This window comes from Heloderma suspectum, chromosome 4 (assembly GCF_057233095.1).
Source record: "Heloderma suspectum isolate Gila_16-S chromosome 4, 16-S_ref, whole genome shotgun sequence".
Taxonomy (NCBI): Eukaryota; Metazoa; Chordata; class Lepidosauria; order Squamata; family Helodermatidae; genus Heloderma; species Heloderma suspectum.
In genome coordinates this window covers 3,718,675-3,741,150 of record NC_139461.1, presented here as the reverse complement: position 1 = coordinate 3,741,150, position 22,476 = coordinate 3,718,675, and the positions used below count along the sequence as shown (strand labels likewise).

Below are 22,476 nucleotides of genomic sequence, written 5' to 3'. Positions count from 1 at the left end.
CACTGAAACCTGTTTCAATTTTTGCTTCAAGCTTTGTTCTAGATGCGGTTAACAACCATAAGCTAAGACAGTGTCCTGCGTATGGAAAACATTGCCAAAAATGTAGAAAACCTAATCATTTTGCAAAGATGTGTAAAGTCACAGATGCCAAGTTTGTTCACAAGAAGATGCTTGTGCTGGAGGAAGAAGATAAGCAAGATATGTTTATTGGGACTTTAACAACTAATAAGCTGGAAGAACAGTGGACTGTAAATCTTTAAAGAATAAGGATGTGAAGTTTAAGGTAGATACTGCAGCACAAGCTAATACTATTTCCTTAAAAATTTATAAGAGTCTTCAGAGTGAACATTTACAGAAATCAAATATAAGATTAGTTACTTATTCAGGTACAAGGTTGGAAGTGTTGGGGAAGTTTGTTATGAAATTTACACGTAAAGGGAAAGAATTTAAGATAGAATTTCAAGTAGTAAGTTCTGAAGCACAAGCAATCTTGGGTTTAAAAACAGTTACTGATTCAGAGTTAGTGAAAAAAGGTAAATGTGTTAGGAAGGAAGGAAGGAAAAGCGCTAAGCATTATGAAGGTGTGTTTCAGGGATTAGGATGTTTGCCAGGTCAGTATGCAATCACAGGCAACGTGGAATGGCCCTGTGTTCTGCACTCGGAAGAGGAGAGTGGAGCGGCCAAAATGGGGTGTTCCGGGGGGTGTTCCATGGCAGGGAAGGCGGAAATGCCGATACGGCATATCCTATGTGTTGTCTGGCAGCCTCCTCCCCCACTCCACCTTCCCGCAGCTGCTTGTTCAGTTGTTCAATCGTTAAGTCGTGTCCGACCCTTCATGACCCCATGGACCATAGCATGCCAGGCCTTCCTGTCCTCCGCTGTCTCTTGGAGCATGCTCAAGTTCATATTCGTTGTATCGGTGATGCTATCTAGCCATCTCATCCTCTGCCATCCCCTTCTCCTTTCGCCTTCAATCTTTCCCAGCATCAGGGTCTTTTCTAGTGAGTTTTCGCATTACGTGGCCAAAATATTTGAGCTTCAGCTTCAGTATCTGTCCTTCCAATGAGCACTCAGGGTTGATTTCCTTTAGGATGGACTGATTTGACCTCCTTGCAGTCCAGGGGACTCGTAAGAGTCTTCTCCAGCACCACAGTTCGAAAGCATCAATTCTTCGGCGCTCAGCCTTCCTTATAGTCCAGCTCTCACAGCCATACATTACTACTGGGAAAACCATAGCTTTGATTAGACGGACCTTTGTCAGCAAGGTGATGTCTCTGCTTCTTACTGTGCTGTCTAGGTATGCCATAGCTTTCCTCCCAAGGAGCAAGCGTCTTTTAATTTCATGGCTACAGTCACCGTCTTGCAGTGATCTTGGAGCCCGAGAAAATAAAATCTCTCACTGCTTCCATTTCTTCCCCTTCTAGATGCCAGGAAGTGATGGGGCCAGATGCCATGATCTTAGTTTTTTTAATGTTGAGTTTCAAACCAGCTTTTGCACTTTCCTCTTTCACCCTCAACAAGAGGCTCTTTAGATCCTCTTCGCTTTCTGCCATTAGGGTGGTATCGTCTGCGTATCTGGGGTTGTTGATAATTCTCCCGGCAACCTTAATTCCGACCTGTGATTCATCCAACCCGGCGTTTCTCATGATGTACTCTGCATATAAGTTAAATAAGCAGGGCGACAATATGCAGCCTTGTCGTACTCCTTTCCCAATTTTGAACCAATCGGTTTTTCCATGTCCGGTTCTTACTGTTGCTTCTTGACCCTCGTACAGGTTTCTCAGGAGACAGGTAAGGTGGTCTGGTACTCCCATCTCTTTCAGAATTTGCCACAGTTTGTTGTGATCCACACAATCAAATGCTTTAGCGTAGTCAATGAAGCAGAAATAGACATTTTTCTGGAATTCTCTTGCTTTCTCCATGATCCAGCGAATGTTGGCAATTTGATCTCTAGTTCCTCTGCCTCTTCGAAACCTAGCTTGTACTTCCGGTAGTTCTTGGTTCACATACTGCTGAAGCCAGCTTGTAGGATTTTGAGCATAACCCTGCTGGCATGTGAAATGAGCGCAATTGTATGGTAGTTTGAACACTCTTTGGCGTTGCCCTTCTTTGGAATTGGAATGTAAACTGACCTTTTCCAGTCTTGTGGCCACTGTTGAGTGTTCCAAATGTGTTGGCATATTGAGTGCAGCACTTTAACAGCATCATCTTTTAGGATCTTAAATAGCTCAGCTGGAAGACAGTCATCTCCGCTAGCTTTGTTGTTACTAATGCTTCCTAAGGCCCACTTGACTTCACTCTCTAGGATGTCCGGCTCAAGTTCAGTGACCGCACTATTATGGCTGTCAGGGACATTCAGATCTTTCCTGTATAGTTCTTCTGTGTATTCTTGCCACCTCTTCTTAATCTCATCTGCTTCTGTTAGGTCCCTGCCTTCTTTGTCCCTTATCATGCCCGTCTTTGCACAAAATGTTCCCTTGAGATCTCCGATTTTCTTGAAGAGATCTCTAGTCTTTCCCATTCTGTTGTTTTCCTCGATTTCTTTGCATTGTTCATTTAAGAAGGCCTTCTTGTCTCTCCTTGCTATTCTCTGGAACTCTGCATTCAGTTGGATATATCTTCCCCTTTCTCCCTTGCTTTTCGCTTCCCTTCTTTCCTCAGCTACTTGTAAAGCCTTATCAGATAGCCACTTTGCTTTCTTGCATTTCTTTTTCTTTGGGATGGATTTTGTTGCTGCCTTCTGAACAATGTTACGGACCTCCGTCCATAGTTCCTCAGGCACTCTGTCTATCAGGTCTAATCCCTGAAATCTATTCCTCACATCCACTGCATATTCATAAGGGATATGATTTAGGTCATACCTGAATGGTTTAGTGGTTTTCCCTACGCTCTTCAATTTAAGCCGAAATTTTGCAACAAGAAGCTCATGATCTGAGCCACAGTCAGCTCCAGCTCTTGTTTTTACTGACTGTATAGAGCTTCTCCATCTTTGGCTGCAAAGGATATAATCAATCTGATTTTGCTATTGACCATCTGGTGATGTCCATGTGTAGAGTCGCCTCTTGTGCTGTTGGAAAAGAGTGTTTGCTATGATCAGCGTGTTCTCTTGGCAAAACTCTATTAGCCTTTGTCCTGCTTTGTTTTGTACACCAAGGCCATGCTTGCCTGTTATCCCGGTGATTTCTTGACTTCCTACTTCGGCATTCCAATCCCCTATGATGAAGAGGACATCTTTTTTTGGTGTTAGTTCTCAAAGGTGTTGTAGGTCTTCATAGAACCGATCAACCTCTGCTTCTTCGGCCTCAGTGGTTGGGGCATAGACTTGAATTACTGTGATGTTGAATGGTTTGCCTTGGATTCGTACTGAGATCATTCTGTAGTTTTTGAGATTGTACCCCAGTACTGCTTTTCCCACCCTTTTGTTGACTATGAGTGCTACTCCATTTCTTCTAAGGGATTCTTGCCCACAGTAGTAGATATAATGGTCACCTGAATTAAATTCGCCCATGCTTGTCCATTTTAGTTCGCTGATTCCCAAGATGTCGATTTTCAATCTTGCCATCTCATGTTTGACCACCTCCAGCCTACCTTGATTCATTGATCTGACATTCCAGGTTCCTAAACAATATTGTTCTTTACAGCATCGGACTTTCTTTTCACCACCATACACATCCACAGCTGAGTGTCCTTTCGGGTTTGGCCCAGCCGCTTCACTCTTTCTGGCGCTACTTGGAAATTCCCTCTGCGCTTCCCCAGTAGTATATTGGACACCTTCCAACCTGAGAGGCTCATCTTCCAGCATCATATCTTTTAGCCTTGTGATACGTTCCATGGAGTTTTCTTGGCAAGAATACTGGAGTGGGTTGCCATTTCCTTCTCCAGTGGACCACGTTTTGTCAGAACTCTCCGCCATAAGCTTTCGACAAAGCGCCCCATGATATCCTGATGAGCAAACTAGCTCAAAGTGGGCTAGATGAAACAACGATTCGGTGGAGCCACAGTTAGCAACAGAATCGGACTCAAAGAGTGCTTCTCAATGGGACCTTCTCAAACTGGGGAGAGGTAACGAGTGGGGTACCGCAGGGCTCAGTCCTGGGCCCAGTGCTCTTCAACATTTGTATTAATGACTTGGAGGAGGAGGTGCAGGGAGTGCTGATCAAATTTGCAGATGACACAAAATTGGGTGGGATAGCTAATACTCTGGAAGACACAAGCAAAATTCAAAGTGATCTGGATAGACTGGAGCGCTGGGCAGAAAACAACAGAATGACATTTCATAGAGATAAATGCCAAGTTCTGCACCTAGGAGAAAGAAACCAAATGCACAGTTACAAGATGGGGGATACGTGGCTCAACAACACTACAAGCGAGAAGGATCTTGGAAGTGTTGTTGATCACAAGCTGAATATGAGCCAACCATGTGATGCGGCTGCAAAAAAGGCAAATGCTCTTTTGGGCTGCATTCATAGAAGCATCGCTTCCAAATCCCGGGAAGTACTAGTTCCCCTCTACTCAGCACTGGTTAGGCCTCATCTGGAGTATTGTGTCCAGTTCTGGGCACTGTACTTTAAGAAGGATGCAGACAAGCTGGAGAGGGTTCAGAGGAGGGCAACAAAGATGATCAGGGGACTGGAAACAAAGCCCTCTGAAGAGAGACTGAAAGAACTGGGCATGTTTAGCCTTGAGAAGACTGAGGGGAGATAGGATAGCGCTCTTCAAGTACTTGAAAGGTTGTCACAGAGAAGAAGGCCAGGATCTCTTCTCGATCATCCCAGAGTGCAGGACACGGAATCATGGGCTCAAGTGACAGGAAGCCAGATTCCGGCTGAACATCAGGAAAAACTTCCTGACTGTTACAGCAATGGAACGAATGACCTGGGGAGGCGGTGGCCTCTCCCACACTGGAGGCGTTCAAGACGAGGCTGGACAGCCACCTGTCAGGGATGCTCTGACTTGGATTCCTGCACTGACCAGGGGGTTGGACTCGATGGCCTCGTAGGCCCGTTCCAACCCTACTGTTCTGTGATTCTAGGATTGTATGACCTGTCCGTCTTGGGTGGCCCTGCATGGCATAGCTTATGGCTTCACTGAGTTACGCAGGTCCCTTTGCCACAACAAGGCAGTGATCCTTGAAGGGGATCATGGGGATCCCACGGCCAGACAGCCGCAAATGCAGGGCAGAAGACGCCTGGAGGGAATGATCCCCTCCACGCTCCTACTGCCCTCCACTGGATAGGCGGTCCCCTGAGTTCGGAGGCAGCCACCTATCCCTGTAGGATTGTGCCCTTAGATGGTTAAAACAAAAAGGGATTGTGAGGAGCTCCAAAAGGATCTCTCCAAACTGGGAGGATGGGCTTCTAAAGGTCAACTGTCGTTCAATGTAAGCAAGTGTAAAATGATGCATGTTGGGGGGAAAAATCCCAACTTCAGGTATAGCCTGATGGGATCTGAGCTAGTGGTGACTGACCAGGAAAGAGATCTTGGGGGTGTGGTGGACAGCTCAATGAAGATGTCAACCCAGTGTGCAGCTGCTGTAAAAAAGGCAAACTGCATGTTAGGCATAATTAGAAAAGGAATTGAGAATAAAGCTGCCAAGATCATACTGCCCCTATACAAATCTGTGGTGTGACCACACTTGGAATACTGTGTATAGTTCTGGCCACCACAACTAAAAAACATACTATAGAGCTGGAAAAAGCGCGGAAAAGGGCAACTAAAATGATCAAGGGGGGGAGAATCTCCCCTATGAAAAAAGGTCACAACAGCTGGGATTGTTTAGCTTGGAAAAAAGGAGGGCAAGGGGAGACGTGATAGAGGTCTACGAAATTATGCATGGTGTGGAGAATGTGGACAGGGAGACATTTTTCTCCCTCTCTCAGAATACTAGAACCCGGAGTCATCCTATGAAGCTGTTTGCGGGGAGATTCAGGACAGTTAAAAGGAAGGGCTTCACACAGTGCGTAGTTAAATGATAGACTTCACTACCACAGGATGTGGTGATGGCGACCCATTTGGATGGCTTTGAAAGTGGGTTAGACAAATTGCTGGAGACAAAGGCTATCAATGGCTACTAGTCCTGATGATGATGTGCTGCCTCCAGTACCAGAGGCAGTGAGCCTGTGTACACCCAGTTGCTGGGGAACATGGGTGGGAGGTGCTGTTGCGCTCATGCCCTGCTTGTGGGTTTCCGGTGGGCAGCTGGTTGGCCACTGTGTCAACAGAATCCTAGACTAGGTGGACCCTGGGTCTGATCCAGCAGGGCTCTTCTTACGTTCTTATGGGATACTAGGCAGTAAGGTGCTGCAAGCAAGAAGGGAAACAGACTGGAAATGTGGGCTCCGTCTCGGGGGGGGGGGGAGCGCTAAGGGGAAAGATCATATGGGATAGGCAGCTAGCCAGACAAACCCTGGCCGGATCTTGGAGCCACACAGGAGAATGACCACACTGGGTCCCTTGATCAAGTACCGAGCAGTTGGCCTTCAAGGCTGTTACAGAGTTCAGGCAAAGTGCACAAAAGGGGCAATAATGCTGGGCTTTCAAGTCAGGATGAAGGAAAGAAAGGAGTTCAGAGCTTGCCTTTGAGGAATGAATAGCAGCCTTCCAAAGATTCTGGCATCTTGATTGTATTTAAGCTGGCTGGTTAAGCATCACACAAGCCACGCTTATGAGGGACCCTCAGGTAGAGCAGGGGTGGGCAACTTCCGTGAGGCGGAGGGACATTTTTTAGGCTGGTTAGCTGGCGGGGGGCTGTCCATCTGAAGAGGCTGGGGCTGAAGCAAGAAGTGGCAGGCCCTGAACCATGGTTCATATGCATATGCGCTGCCTTCTTTGTCGTGTAGCTTGGGGAGAAAGAACAAGAGTCTGAACCAGCTTATATATGGGACATATATTGCATACATTTCTATACATTTCTATCTAACAGTCTGCTTAGCTTCCCTGGACTAATCCCACACACAAAGATTGTGAGCCGAGCAGCACTACTGATATCTGCAGCCTCACCTATGGCAAGAGAGAGTGGGTTTTTGCTGCTCGCAGAGGTCGGGGAGGGAAGCTCAGCTGTTGGGCTAGGTCTCATTTTCCATTTCATGTTTGCCTGATCATAGGTCTCTTCTCCCTCTTCAGCGGTGGGAGTGTTTCCTAATTTTTGTGAAGCGTGTGTGTGTGTATAATCGCAGTGCTCAAGCGATCACTGTGACAAAGCACTGCTGTGTTTACAGTGATGTCTCCCCTTTTCCTCTCCCGCTTTTTCACCACTTACAGAGGTTGGAGAGGGAAGCTACTAGGGAGGGAAGCTCAGCTGCTGCTGGAGAGACCGAGGCACCATTGCAGCAGTGGCCTGCACCACCAATGAAATAAATAAATAAATCACTTAATTTAATTAAAACCTGGGGAGGCGGGTGGCAGGCCCAGAGAAAACAATGTGGTGGGCCACATACAGCCCACCCCTGAGGTAGAGGTCTTTGTTACCTCCTGGCACCCCCAGGAGGTTCTTTGACTTGCTGGTCCACCTGAGGGGAGGATGCTTCAGGATTGGACCATATTTCCCACCAAACCTTTAGACTGGCCCACTGAAGTTACCCTCAGAATTATAGAATCATAGAATAGTAGGGTTGGAAGGGGCCTACAAGGCCATCAAGTCCAACCCCCTGCTCAGTGCAGGAATCCAAGTCAGAGCATCCCCGATAGAGGGCTGTCCAGCCTCATCTTGAATGCCTCCAGTGTGGGAGAGCCCACCACCTCCCTCGGGAATTGGTTCCATTGTCGTATTGCTCTAACAGTCAGGACGTTGTTCCTGATGTTCAGCCAGAATCTGGCTTCCTGTCACTTGAGCCCATTGTTCCGTGTCCTGCACCCTGGGATGATCAAGAAGAGATCCTGGCCTTCCCCTCTGGGACAACCTTCCAAGTCCTTGAAGAGCGCTATCATATCTCCCCTCAGTCTTCTCAAGGCTAAACATGCCCAGTTCTTTCAGTCTCTCCTCAGGGGGCTTTGTTTCCAGTCCCCTGATCATCTTCGTTGCCCTCCTCTGAACCCTCTCCAGCTTGTCTGCATCCTTCCTAAAGTGTGGTGCCCAGAACTGGACACAGTACTCCAGATGAGGCCTAACCAGTGCTGAGTAGAGCGGAACTACTACTTCCTGGGATTTGGAAGCTATGCTTCTATGAATGCAGCCCAAAAGAGCATTTGCCTTTTTTGCAGCCACATCACATGGTTGGCTCATATTCAGCTTGTGATCAACACCACTTCCAAGATCCTTCTCGCTTGTAGTGTGGTTGAGCCACGTATCCCCCATCTTGTAACTGTGCATTTGGTTTCTTTTTCCTAGGTGCAGAACTTGGCATTTATCCCTATTCAATGTCATTCTGTTGTTTTCTGCCCAGCACTCCAGTCTATCAAGATCACTTTGAATTTTGTTTCTGTCTTCCAGAGTATTCGCTATCCCGCCCAATTTTGTGTCATCTGCAAATTTGATCAGCATTCCCTGCACCTCCTCCTCCAAGTCATTAATACAAATGTTGAAGAGCACTGGGCCCAGGACTGAGCCCTGCGGTACCCCACTCGTTACCTCTCCCCAATTTGAGAAGGTCCCATTGATAAGCACTCTTTGAGTCCGATTCTGTAGCCAACTGTGGCTCCACTGGATCGTTGTTTCATCTAGCCCACATTGAGCTAGCTTGCTCATCAGGATATCATGGGGCACTTTGTCGAAAGCTTTGCTGAAGTCAAGGTATATGATGTCCACAGCATTCCCACGGTCCACAAGGGAGGTTACTTGATCAAAAAATGAGATCAGATTTGTCTGGCAAGGTTTGTTTTTGACAAATCCATGTTGGCTTCGAGCTGGCCTTCTGGGTTGCTTGACTAGGCTGGTGACTTGAAAGTCAGGAAGGCCTTTGTTTGTCTGATGGCTGAGCTCCCCAACAACACCGTCAATGGCTATTGGTTAGCATGGCTATATGTGACTTCTGCTATCAGAGGCAGTAGGCCTCCCAAGAGTAAAACGAGGAAAAACGAGTGGGAGGGTGCTCCTGTCTCGCTCCTGTCCAGCTGGCAGGCTTCCCAGAGGCATTCGATCAGCCACTCTGGGAAACAGGATGATCCTGGACCAGAGAGGCCCCTGTGGGCATGATCCAGCTTCCAGACTCTTTTAGTGCTCTTACCCTGGCTGGTCGGCAGGGGATCTAGGCAGACATAGTCACTGCACTTTTCCATAGGTCGGAAGGCAGAAGGGCGATGGTGGCTGAAGGGCGTTGCAGGACATCTGGCAGGCCTGGGTTGCTCATGGGGCCACATCCAGAAGATCCTGGTGAGCAGCGGATCATAGAATCATAGAACAGTAGGGTTGGAAGGGGCCTACAAGGCCATCGAGTCCAACCCCCTGCTCAATGCAGGAATCCAAGTCAGAGCATCCCTGACAAATGGCTGTCCAGCCTCGTCTTGAAGGCCTCCAGTGTGGGAGAGCCCACCACCTTCCCAGGTAATTGGTTCCATTGTCGTATTGCTCTGACAGTCAGGAAGCTTTTCCTGATGTTCAGCTGGAATCTGGCTTCCTGTAACTTGAGCCCATGATTCCGTGTCCTGCACTCTGGAATGATCCAGAAGAGATCCTGGCCTTCCTCTCTGTGACAACCTTTCAAGTACTTGAAGAGCGCTATCCTATCTCCCCTCAGTCTTCTCTTCTCAAGGCTAAACATGCCCAGTTCTTTCAGTCTCTCTTCAGAGGGCTTTGTTTCCAGTCCCCTGATCATCTTTGTTGCCCTCCTCTGAACCCTCTCCAGTTTGTCTGCATCCTTCTTCAAGTGTGGTGCCCAGAACTGGACACAGTACTCCAGATGAGGCCTAACCAGTGCTGAGTAGAGGGGAACTAGTACTTCCCGGGATTTGGAAGCGATGCTTCTATGAATGCAGCCCAAAAGAGCATTTGCCTTTTTTGCAGCCACATCACATGGTTGGCTCATATTCAGCTTGTGATCGACAACAATTCCAAGATCCTTCTCGCTTGTAGTGTTGTTGAGCCACGTATCCCCCATCTTGTAACTGTGCATTTGGTTTCTTTTTCCTAGGTGCAGAACTTGGCATTTGTCCCTATGAAATGTCATTCTGTTGTTTTCTGCCCAGCGCTCCAGTCTATCACGATCACTTTGAATTCTGTTTCTGTCTTCCAAAGTATTAGCTATCCCGCCCACTTTGGTGTCATCTGCAAATTTGATCAGCATTCCCTGCACCTCCTTCTCCATGTCATTAATACAAATGTTGAAGAGCACTGGGCCCAGGACTGAGCCCTGCGGTACCCCGCTCGTTACCTCTCCCAGTTTGAGAAGGTCCCATTGATAAGCGCTCTTTTGAGTCCGATTCTGTAGCCAACTGTGGCTCCACCGGATCGTTGTTTCATCTAGCCCACTTTGAGCTAGTTTGCTCATCAGAATATCATGGGGCACTTTGTCGAAAGCTTTGCTGAAGTCGAGGTATATGATGTCTACAGCATTCCCACGGTCTACAAGGGAGGTTACTTGATCAAAAAATGAGATCAGATTCATCTGGCAGGATTTGTTCTTGACAAATGCATGTTGGCTTCGAGTAATCACGGCATTGTTGTCAAGGTGCTTCCAGATGGATTCCTTTATCATCTGCTCCAGAATTTTCCCAGGGATTGATGTCAGACTGAAGAGGCTGCTGTGCACTGGGAGCTCCACCAGATGGAGCTCCACCAGCAGAAGGCGATGGAGGACGCACAGCTGGCCATCCTGGCTGTGCTAGGCAGCAGAGCCCCCCCAAAAGCCCCCTGCCTGCCAGCCTGCCTGCCGCCCCTGCCCTGTGAACAGCCTTGGTCCCCCTCCGTTCCCCCACCCGCCCACCCCAGTTGTTAATCGCCTTCTAATGAGAAACATATCCCATCTGAAACCAGCTGCTTTGCCTTTGGTTCCTCCCCTGGGCCAGTGCCTTTCTGGGGACTGTGCACCCATTTCCCAGGGTAAGTGGGGATGGTGGGGGCTCTCTATGCAGGTAAGACAATGCCCCCACCTGGAGGGGGAGGGAACAGGCGAGAACATAAGAGCTCTGAGGCCGGCTCAGACCAAGGGTCGCTCTAGCCCAGCATTCCGTTCACACAGCGGCCAACCAGCTGCGCACAGGAAACCCACAAGCACGACATGAGCGCAATGGCACCCCCCGCCCATGCTCCCCAGCCACTGACCCCCTCTGGTCTGGCTCCCAGCAGGGCTCCATGTAGTCATTCTCCCAGGGCTGTTAAGGTTACAGGCTTTTACGCCCAGTGAATTGCCTTCTGGTGGACCAGCTTGGAGGCTTCCTTGGGACCGTGCTGAGGTTTAGCAGGGTCTTCAGCCTGGCTCAGCCCAAAGTGACAGATGATTGATTACACTTTTAGACTACCCAACAGCTGGAGTTCTCTGGGTAACAAGGCACCAGGTCCAGACAGCATTGATCCAAGAGTTCTGAAAGTACTCAGATGTGAAACTGCGGAACGTCTAAGAAAAATATGTACTGGATCTCTGAGATGAGCTTTGGTACTCGAGGACCAGAGAACAGCCGATGTAACACCAGTTTTTAAAAAGGGTTCTGGGGGTGGGGTGTAATTTGGTGAAAAGCGATATTAAAAAATAAAACTATCAAGCATACGGAAGGACAAGTTTTGCTGAAGGAGAATCAAAATAGGTTCTGCAAGTTTAAGTCCTGCCTCACTAACCTTGTACATTTTTTTCAGTGTCAAAAAGCATATGGATAGGAGTGATCTGGAAGATATCATTTACTAGGACTTTCAAAAGGCTTCTGACCCCTGAGCAAACTTAGTAGGTATGGATAACAAGAGAGGTCCTCTTCTGGATTGGTAACTGGTCAACGAACAGAAAGGAGAGAATAGAAATAAGTGGTCAACTCTCCCAATGGAAGAATGTAAACAGTGGTGACCTCCAAGGATCTCTGCTGGGACAGGGGCTTTTTAACTTGTTCATAAGTGGGCAGAAGGGCGTTATTGCACTCATGTTTTAGCTGAGGGCTTCTGACCTGAGTGCTCAAGACCTGTGTTTTTCCAGCAATAGCTAGACTTCAGTTTATGTAGCTTGAGCTCAGAGCCCCACCCAGGGCTCAGCTGCAGATCATTGCAGGCCCTCTGGCAGAGGTCCTACATTGGAGGAGGATCTTACCCATGAGGAGGCCTTTACTCTTGAGGAGTCTTTTCTGCAAATGGGTGCTCCTTCACCCAGCCATGCTCCTGGCCTGTACCTTCAGGTGCTGGCATTCTCAGGGGCTGGCTGGTGGCTCAGCATCCCCCTCTGACTCAGGGGTACAGCTTTCTGCCTTTCTGGGGGTGGGTGGAGATTTGAAGCCATATCTCCAGAGGGCCCAGGACTTTCTTGGTCAGCCTCAGGGTTCACATGACAGTACCTGAGTACCTGCATTTTGTACTAACTGAAGTTTCTGAACCATCTCTAATAGCTGTACATTTACTTATTTATTCCATTTCTATACTGCCCAACATTCAAAGCTCTCTGGGCAGTTCACAACAATTAAAGCCATAAAATACAGCATGATAAAATACAATGTAAAAGTTTAAAACTACCATACAAAATAAAAATAATAACCAAGTAAAACCTAGCAGCCATGCAAAGATTTAAAATACAGTAACAGATTTAAAACAACATAAACTGAAAATCTAAAATAGCCGGAAAAATAAGGTCTTAACCTGGTGCCGAAAAGAGCACAACATAGGTGCCAGGTGGGAAGCTCCTTCCACAACTGGGGTGCCACAGTAGAAAAGGCCCTCCTCTTAGTAGCCACCCACTTCACTTCCTTTGGTGGGGGCTCCCAGATGATCTAGAGTCCAGACAGGTATATACGGGAGGAGATGATCTTTCAGGTAGCCTGGCCCCAAGCCGTTTCGGGCTTTGAATGTTAATACCAGCACTTTGAATCAGGCCTGGACATGGACTGGCAGCCAGCGCAGATGGAAAAGTGATGGCATAGTATAAGGCTGGCCAGTCCTCGTTAACAGTCTTGCTGCCCTATTTTGGGCCAGCTGAACTTTGTGGTCCACATTGAAAGCTGGCCCCACATACAGTGCATTACAGCGATCCAAATGAGAGGCTACCAGAGCATGGATGACTGTAGCTCTGCCATCTCTGTCCAGATCAGGGCGCACTTGGTATGTTAGCCTAAGCTGATAGAAGGTGCTCCATGCCACCAACTCCACCTGTGCCTCAAGTGACAATGCTGGATCCAAGAGCACCCTCAAACTGAGGGTGCAGCCCCCTCCAGAACAGGTTGAACATCACTTAGCCAGGCACACAAACCACCCACTAACAGGACTTCCATCTTGTCTGGACTGAGTCTCAGTTTATTGGCCCTCATCCAGTCCATTGCCGTGCCCAGGCACTGATTCAGAACAGCCACTGCCTCATCTGGGTTTGATGAAAAGGAGAGATAGCATTGGGTGTCATCCGCATATTAATGACACCTCAGCCCACACCTCCAGATAACCTCCCCCAGAGGTTTCATGTAGATGTTGAACAGCATGGGGGATAGAATAGAGCCCTGTGGAGCCCCATAGCATAGCTGCTAAGTACAGAGCACCACTTCCTGGAAACAGGCCATCCAAACAGGAGCAGAACCACTCTGACACAGTGCCTGCAACTCCCAACCTAGATAGTCTATCCAGAAGGATACTATCGTCAACAGTATCAAAAGCCGCTGAGAGGTCAAGAGAATCAAAAGAGTCACACTCCCCCTGTCCCTCTCTCGGCAAAGATCATCCCAAAAGGAGACCAAGGCAGTTTCTGTTCCAAAACCAGGCTTGAAGGCCGATTGAAATGTATCTAAAATACCTAAAAGGGGCAGGCTCTTCCACAGAAGCACTGTGGGTGACAATACCAGGCTCCAAAACTAATTTGGTGCTAGGAACATGCTATCGTCCCTCAGACCAGAATGCTCAGAGTGACCTTGAGATGGAAAACAAAATCAGGGAGGTCACCAAACAAGGAAGTGTTGTAATAATGGGCGACTCCAGTTACCCCCACGTAGACTGGATAGATGCATGTTCCAGCCATGACAAAGAGGTTAAATTTTGCAATGCCCTAAACGATTGTGCCCTAGAATAGTTGGTCATGGAACCGACCAGAAGGGAGGCGACCCTGGATTTAATCCTAAGTGGTGTCGCCCAGGACCTAGCACAAGATGTAAATGTTGCTGGACCAATTGGAAACAGCGACCACAGTACTATCAGCTTTTATATGTGTGTGTGTAAAATTGCCCAGGAAGCCCAACACAGTCACATTTGACTTCAGAAGAGGGAACTTCTCTAAAATGAGGGAACTGGTGAAAAGGAAGTTAAAAGGGGGAGTCAAGAGGATTAAATCCCTTCAAAATGCTTGGAGATTACTCAAAACTAGGGCAGCGCACTGCTTTGGCCCGACGCCTGAACTCCGAGTCGAAGTGCGTTGCTTCGGGTCACTTTGTCCTCCTTCCGAGGCGAAGCGGAGGGGGCACGAAGTGATCTGGAGCAGGTCGGGGGCTCACCGAAGCACTCGGGACACTTTGGAGCTCCAGCCTCCAGCCCAGCACACCCCCCCAGTGCCTACAGGTTCTTACCTAAGCCACCTTCTCCGCTGCCTTCTCCTCGCCATTGCACCACTGCCTTCTCCACCTTCTGCGCCATCTTCTCTGCTGCCACCACCCACTGCCACCTCCATCATCTCCTGAGGCCTGGAGGCGTGGCAACTCATCTTCTTCCAGGGAGTTGCCATTTTAAAAATGGCGTCTCCCTGGATGAAGATGAGTTGCCGCGCCTCCAGGCCTCAGGAGATGGTGGCGGCAGCGGCAAAGGTGACGGCAGCACGACGTAGAAGGCAACGGATGCAGCAGCAGCAGAGGAGGCGGCAGCCCAGGTGAGGAGCTGGGGGGTTGCGTGGGGGCATGGGGGGGGACCCAAAGCAGGGTTTGCCATCCAAACCTCGCTTCAGGGTCAGGGCCGAGGTGGGTCGGCCCCCCCACCGAATCCACCCAAGCTGGATTGGGCCCACCTCAGAAGCTGTCCCAGCACAGCCCTACTCAAAACCACAATAACAGAAGCCCATCTAAAATGTATACCACAGGTTAGCAAAGCTAGCACCAAGTCCAGGAGGTCACCAGCATGGCTGATGAGCAGTGTTAAGGGACCTTTTGACCAAGTCCCTCTCCAAAGACTCCTGAGCAAACTTAGCAGTCATAGAATAAGAGGACAGGTCCTCTGATGGATCAGTCACTGGTTAAAGAACAGTAAGCAGAGAGTAGGAATAAATGGTAAATTCTCCCAATGGAGGGAAGTAAGTAGTGGGGTCCCACAGGGATCTGCATTAGTATCACTTGTACATAAATGATCTGGAATTAGGAGTGAGCAATGAAGGGCCAAGTTTGCCGATGACACCAAATTATTTACGGTGGTTAAAACAAAAAGGGATTGTGAGGAGCTCCAGAGTGTGGCTGCTGTAACTCCATTTTAGGCATAATTAGAAAAGGAACTGAGAATAAATTCCCTTATACAATTCCCTGCCCTTATACAAATCTATGGTGCGACCACACTTGGAATACTGTGCACAGTTCCGGTCACCACATCTAAAAAAAAGACATTGTAGAGCTAGAAAAAGTGCAGAAAAGGGCAACTAAATTAATCAAGGGGCTGCAGCATCTCCCCTATGAGGGAAAGTTACAGCAGCTGGGCTTGTTTAGCTTGGAAAAAAGGACAAGGGGAGACGTGATAGAGGTGGACAAAATTATGCATGGTGTGGAGAATGTGGAGAGGGAGATGTTTCATAGCATAGTAGGGTTGGAAGGGGCCTATAAGACCATTGAGTCCAACCCCTCCCTCACTCTCCCAAAATACTAGAACCTGGGGTCACCCCATGAAGGTGATTGTGGAAAGATTCAGGACAGATTAAAGGAAGGACTTCTTTACACAGCATGTAAAGTATGGAATTTGCTACCACAGGATGTAGTGATGGCCACCAATGTGGATGGCCTTAAAAGGGGGTTAGACAAATTGCTGAAGGAAAATGGTATCAGTGGCTACTAGTCTTGATGGCTATGTGCTACCCCCAGTACCAGAGACAGTGAGCAGATGTACATCAGTTGCTGGGGAACATGGGTGGGAGGGTGTTGATGCGCTTATGCCCTGCTTCTGGGTTCCCGGTCGACAGCTGGTTGGCCACTGTCTGAACAGAATGCTGGACTACATGGACCCTTAGTCTGATCCAGCAGGGCTGCTCTTATGTTCTAATCAGTCTCATTCAAGAGTGCCTGGAGTTGGCCAGGAACCGCCCACTCAAGCACCTTGCCCAGGAAGGAGATATTGGCAACCGGCCTATAATTGTTAACATCTTCTGGGGCCATGTTATGTGTTTTCAGGAGCAGTCTCATAACAGCCAACTTCAAAGCGGCTGGCAACGCTCCCTCTCTCGAGGAGGAGTTGACAACCTCTTGGACCCTGCCAGAGATTCCCTCCCTATTGCATGTAATAAGCCATGGCAGCCAAGGGACAAGCACACAGGTGGCTGGCCGGCCTTGGCGAAGCATCTTGTCCACATCCTCAGGCCTCAGCCACTGAAACTCAGCCAGACAGAGCGCTGGGCACCTCTGCCACCGGAGCCGCATTAACTGCGGCGCCCAGGTCACGACAAGCGCGACTGACTTGATCTGCAAAGCGTCACGCCAACGCGACAGTGGCTGCTGAGGTTTCCACCACCTCTTTCCCTGGCCAAGATCCATGAACCACTTGGCACCGCTCCGCTGGGCAACACGGCCTGCAAAGGGTGATTTGGCCCGGGCACTGCCGGAGACTGCAGCTGGCCTGCCGCGGCAGCGGGCGCTCAGCACCCCGGGCCAGGCCACCGGCTGGGGCCCGCAGCAGCCCCAGGCGGCGCGCCCGGCCCCTCCGCTTCCCGCCCCCGCCCGGAAGGCGCGGCTCCCTGGCAGCGCTGCTCCGCTTGCGAAGGCCCGGGCCCACCCCTGCGCGGCCTGCGGGGGGCAGGGGAAAGCCCCCACTGCGAAGCCTGGCGCGCAGCTCCCAGGCAGCGTAGGGAAGCCTGAGCGGGGCCGGGCGCGCGAGGCAGCCGCCGCCTCGGCCCCCGCGCGCTCGCCCCGTTTCTGCGCTCTCCCGCCTGAGCCCGGCGCGGCCGCGCCGGAACAGGCACCCAGCCTCGGATGGGCGGCCCCACCCGCCATCCAGGCGAGGCCCTCAACCGGCGCACCTTCCGCAGAGCGCCTCCTCCACAGCAGCCACCGCGGTGCCGGCGGGCTCTCCGCTGACGCGCTCCCGTGGGGCGGGCGGCGGACGGCCGCGGCTCCCGGGCGGGGGAGTCCCCGCGGGGCAGGGCAGGGCTCGGCCCCGCAGGCTCCTCTGTGCCCGTCGGGCGGGGCGGAGGCGCCCAGGCGCGAGTCAGTCAGATCCTCCCCTTCCCCCGCGGGAGCCGCTCCCTCCAGGCAACGCCCGGCTGTCGCCTCCGTTGCGGGCCGCCAAGCCGGATCAGGCACAACCCGAAGGCGAAAGCGCAGCCGCCCCGCCCTCTGCGCAAGCTGCTGGCGCCCCGCGAGGAGTCCGTGGCTGGGCCGCAGGGGAGGGCCCCGGCGCTCCTGAGCGCGGCAGGGCCAGCCCCAAGGGGGGCGCCCTCCGGGAGCAGGCCTTGAGCGGGCCCGTGGGGCCCAGAAGTGCGGGAGGCCGGCAGTGCAGGGGCCCCCCGAGCCGGCGGCGCCAGGAACCGTCCAGGGCCGCCGCCCCCAGCGTGTGTTGGACTACAGCTGGCAGGGTGCCCGTCCATTGGCTCTGCTGGCAGGGGCTGATGGGAGTTGTAGTCCGACAATCTGGAGCGCGCCAGGCGGCGATGGCTGATCTCGAGCGCCCTCTCTCCCGAAGCGTTCCTGGCCGACTAGGCTGCCCTGCACGCCCCGCGCCGCTGGGCGGGGGGAGCAGGACCCGCCGGGCCGCCCGGACACACACCCGCGCCGCCTGGGAGGAGGATGCGGCGGCCCCCATTTGTCCCCGGAGGGCGCGCGAGAGCGCCGGCGTCCAGCGGCCCGGAGCTCGCCTCGCCAAGCGCCCCTGCTGCGCCCGCACGGAGGGTTCAGGGGGGCTGAACGGGAAGCGCCCAGAGCCCCTGACCGGGCCGGAGGCCAGCTCGAGGCACGGGGTCCGCCTCTGCATCTCCTCGCCAGGGATGCGGCTCTCGCGTGCTTCCCTTGGGAGGAATGCTTTCCGTGTAGGGAACCGTAACGTCGGAAGTGGCGCTCGATGGGGGGAGTCACGCCGCAGGGGTTGCAGGGCCGCGACGGCCGGTTTCCTGGAGCCTCGAAGGCTCCGACGACCCTCCCATGGGCGGGCCGGGCCGGGCCGGGCGCCGAGGCGGAAGAGACGCGCCAGGAATGCGCCGAGCGGGCGAGGCGCGCTTATCTCTTTCGCTCTGGCCGACTTCGCGGCTGCCGGAGTTCGCTCGCCCCTGCGCCTGCCCGGGGTGGGGTTTTGCTTTCGCCCGCTCCGAGGTGAATCAGGCGCCGGGGGAGGGAGCGGGAGGCGGGCGGGAGGCGGGGAGGCGGGCGGCACCAGCGCCAGAGCGAGCGAGCACTGGAGAGAGCGCGCCCGCCGCCTGCCCCGGCTCACCTGGCAAGGTAAGGCGAGGCGTGTGCCGCCGCCCCTGTCCGCCGCCGAGGGGCTTGGCCGTCCGTCTGACCGCTCCGGGGGCGCCTGGCGGGGGGCACTCCCCCGGCCAGAGCCCGCCCGCCCGCCCGCGGGCTCGGTCGGCGCTCTGGAAGGGGGCGGCAACTCGCCGCTCGGCAGCCCGGAGAAGGCCTGGTCCGGCCCGGGGGCCAGCCCTCCCCCCGTTCCCGCGCGAGCGCCTCAGTTTGCCGTCGGCGGAAGAGAGAAGCCCTTCGCGGGCTGGAGGCGCGCGAGGGGCCGGAGCTTTTCTGGGGCGGGGGCGAGTCTGTTCGCCTGGGTCCGGGGACGAACAGCCCCCGCGGCGGCGATGTGTGGTCCTGTGCCGGGCGGGGGTCGGAAGGCAGAGACTGCCCCAGCGGGGGCTACCGGGTGAGAAAGTCCTGCGCGCAGCGCCCCGCCGCCTGCCTGGCACGAGGCCACCCCGGGAGGACGGGGTGCGTCGTGGCAGCTGTGCCCAGCCGTGGGAAGCCCCCGCCCGCCTGGCAGGACAGGGGGGCGGGCGGCTGCATTGGCCTGGCCTAGCAGCAGAGGGGCTTGGGGCTGCTGGGGAGGGGCGAGCGAGCGCCGGCCGGCTGGCCGGCTGGCTGGCAGCACCTGTGCCCCCGCCCTGCTGGGCCTTCTGCCACCGTCATGCCCACACACGCACCCCTGTTCTCCATGCTCAGCAGCACCGCACTGCCCGCCGGGACAGGCACGCAGCAGCAGCAGCAGCATGGCGGCCCAGGCCTGCACATGGCGGTGCTCAGGCGGGGGCTGCCCTGGCCTTGCTTGCCAGCAGCCCAGCCATCTCCTTCCCGTGCGCGAGTGTGCGCGCCGGCCTGTTGGCCCATTCATACCAGCCTGAGCCCTGAGAGACCAGTCCCTGCAAAGGGCAGGCAGGGCAGGGCAGGGCAGGGCAGGGCCGGCGGTGGTGACCTGGTTTAGAAAGCGCTTGGGACAGAAAAGGGCATGGCTGATGACACAGCAAGTGCCAGAACAGACCCCCACACACACATGACCCCTTCGTCGGGCTGCCACGTGGGGCAGGGCCCAGAATTCCTTCCCCCACACAGGTTCACAGAAGCCCCTAGGTGCCCGTGGGTGGGAGAAGTTGCCGTGGGTGGGTAACGACGCCTTCCCCGGGCCTAGCAGGCCTGCGTGCCCCTGGGAGGTGACCGAGCGCAGTGGCTTCCCATGCAGCCGGCAGGCACAGGGCGGAGGTGTGTGTTGGCAGAGGCTGTTGCCACTGCGCGGTTTCTTATGCCTGGGGAGGCCCTGAGCAGGGGGTGGGGTGGGTGGTCTTGGCATCTCCATGCTTGTCTTGCCTTTCCTGCTCTTCCTGTGCAACGACTGTCCCTGGAGTGAGGTGGGGGTCCTGCGTTACAGAGCTGGGTCCTTCTACAGGCCAATTGAGTTATGTGTAGTAAGAACAGTGAAGCTGGTCTGGTGATAACCCCCCCCCCCCCGTTTTGCTTCTCCAAACTTTTGCAGTGCAGAATTCCATCAATGTTATGTCCCCATCTGTGAAATGGGCATAATGGTGGGCATGCCTGGAAGGCTGATTATGGGAAGGAGGCATAGGGTGGGTTGCCCCTGCTTGGCACTTTGGATGTGTGATAATAGTAAAGCCTTTGAAGTGGAATTGCCCCCTCCTTTCCAAAGAGGATTCTGTTTTTCTCTAGGCTAAGTCTTAATTCATAACTACATGAAATGCAAAGCAGATGAAACTCGCATTTTTATTGTAAGTGCACCGTGGCATGGTTTAGGTGTGTTTTACTTATTTCGATGTAAACTATTTTGTGAACTGCCCAGAGAGCTTCAGCTATTGAGTAGTATAGAAATAAAATAAACTGTTTATGTACTGCCAACAATTCCACAGAGGACAAATTAAAACAAGAAATTAACAAAATGATCAAAATCGTATAAAACAATACAAATATAACACCAAATAACTGAAAATATGAAACACCATCATAATCCCAAAGTAGAAGCAGCACGGTAGGGTGGGTATAGCAGTAACTGGTCAAGGAATCTCCCAAGGCTTTCTGAAATACAAAAATGCTGGTACGTTTTCCAAAAGAGAGCTGTGAGGGGCTGTATGGATTTCTTCCATAAGAGAGGTTCAGAGCAGTGGAGCTGCTACTGAGAAGCCCCTGGCTCTGGAGGAGGCCAGTTTAGCTTCCATGTAAGAGGCAATCTGGGATGCAACCCACACAGGGTGGGTGGGGTGAAGGCTCATGCAGGAGGAGCTGTCCCTGAGATAGGAGCTAACTTTCTGTCTGATGGAAGATCCTAAAACTCAAAAGTGCCACTCTGCTGCGGCACCAGGCACCCTAAGTGGATTTGTTGAAGGCCATGATTTTGCCCGCCTTCTGTCTCCTTTCCTTTGGGATCCACAGAGCAGCAGTTGTTTCCTGGACACTCAGATGAGGACTGTCCTGTGCCAGATAGTCGAGTCCTTGTTCCCACAACTGGCAAATAAGATGGGAAGCCAGGGTGGCTGCAGGTGCGGGGGGGGGGGGATTTGATTAAATGCCCCTCCAGAACTCTTCTCCCCAATGTCTACTTTTCCAGATGGTTTATTTATTTACTGGGACTGAGGAGCATCCAGTCACGTGAGGCGCCTCCCCCTAGTCTGGAGCGCTCAGCCCAGGCATAGGCTGAGCACCTCCTCTGCCACTGATTGTGTGCATTTATGGACATTTTGTTTGTTTTATTTGTACCCTGCCTTTCTGCCAAGGAATGGCACTCGAGGCGGCACTTGAGGCATGAGGGCAGAGTTCAGCGGGGAACCTGCCTTTTCCTGTGTCCCTTTCCCTGCACATTGCTCTGTGTCACTCTGCATTTGCTGGCCACAGCAGGGCACACCCTACAGCCTTTGGAAGACCAGCCAGGGCTCACGGGGGTCTCTGGAAGCTGCTTGTGCCTTTGACCAGCCATGCAGGGTGCCCCAGGAAAGGGCGTGTAGGCTGCTGTGGACCTCCCCTGGCCCCCCGTGCCCCAGATGATGAATGTGATGCTGGCTGGCTGAGTGCCAGCCAGCCCACTCTTGTCCCGCTCTTGGTCATTTGGGTAGTGGGGTGCGGGGTGGAGGGGCTGAAGCCTCGATACGTGTGGACTGGAGGAGTGGGCAATACTGTGCAGGTGCATTGCTCCCTGGAATAAGTGGGGCATATGCTCCCGTTTTATAAGAGCCTGCATGTTCTCTTGGGGGCTAGCAGTTTGCTTTGTAAAGAATGAAAGGGGAAATTATTAGGATGCTGCAGTCTGCATCAGCTACCAGTTTTCAAAGTCACGTGCTGCAGCCGTGTGTGCATGCGCAGAGCCTAGGTGGAGCCCCCTAAAGCCGGAGCAGTTGCAGTGGCTTGAGGGCAGAGGGTTGCAGCTGCTTGGAAATTCTCTGGTTAATGCGGCTTTAGGACCCCGCCGCCAACACACAGACCTCCCCGCGGCATCCGACAAGGGGAGGGGGGAGAACGCAGAGGGACCGCTTGTCCCACAGTGGGGTTCTCTGGCTGTCCCTGCGGTGCTCCTCCCAAAAGGAGCGGGACTAGAAGTGTCCCACGGGGCTCCTGCCACCAGCATGCGTGGCCCTCCTCAGGCGTGCGGATGCCGCAGGAGGGAGCGAGGCGCCGACTCCACTTGGGACGTTGTTAGGGGAGGCGTCTGCACATGTCCACTTCCGCCCACCATGGCCCGTGCCCACGGGCAGAGGGGAGAAGGCCAAGCGCTCCCCTACGGCACAGAGCGCCAGCCCTCCTCCTCCTGAGGCCTCCAGGCCAAGACCAGCAAGGGCTTCCGAG

General features: G+C 52.8%; 2 protein-coding genes across 7 annotated transcripts in view; one reads left to right on the top strand and one right to left on the bottom strand.

Annotated features, from left to right (window-relative positions):
* IQANK1 (IQ motif and ankyrin repeat containing 1) overlaps positions 1 to 17,511 on the bottom strand; it is an 89,116-nt gene extending 71,605 nt beyond the window's left edge. For 2 of the 4 annotated variants that reach the window (XM_084854673.1, XM_084854672.1), the window contains exon 1: positions 17,235 to 17,498. The gene's annotated coding sequence lies outside the window, so the exon portion shown is untranslated. Of the gene's footprint in view, positions 1 to 17,234 lie in introns of all 4 variants that reach the window. The other 2 variants (XM_084854667.1, XM_084854668.1) reach the window with 2 other exon arrangements.
* The window catches only part of SACK1H (scaffolding CK1 anchoring protein H), a 29,384-nt gene continuing 23,999 nt past the window's right edge, over positions 17,092 to 22,476 (top strand). Inside the window, exon 1 of one of the 3 annotated variants that reach the window (XM_084854656.1) lies at positions 17,092 to 18,519. In XM_084854656.1, coding sequence (XP_084710782.1) covers positions 17,823 to 18,519 — 697 coding nt within the window. In that variant the 5' untranslated portion in view covers positions 17,092 to 17,822. Of the gene's footprint in view, positions 19,064 to 22,476 lie in introns of all 3 variants that reach the window. The other 2 variants (XM_084854655.1, XM_084854657.1) reach the window with 2 other exon arrangements.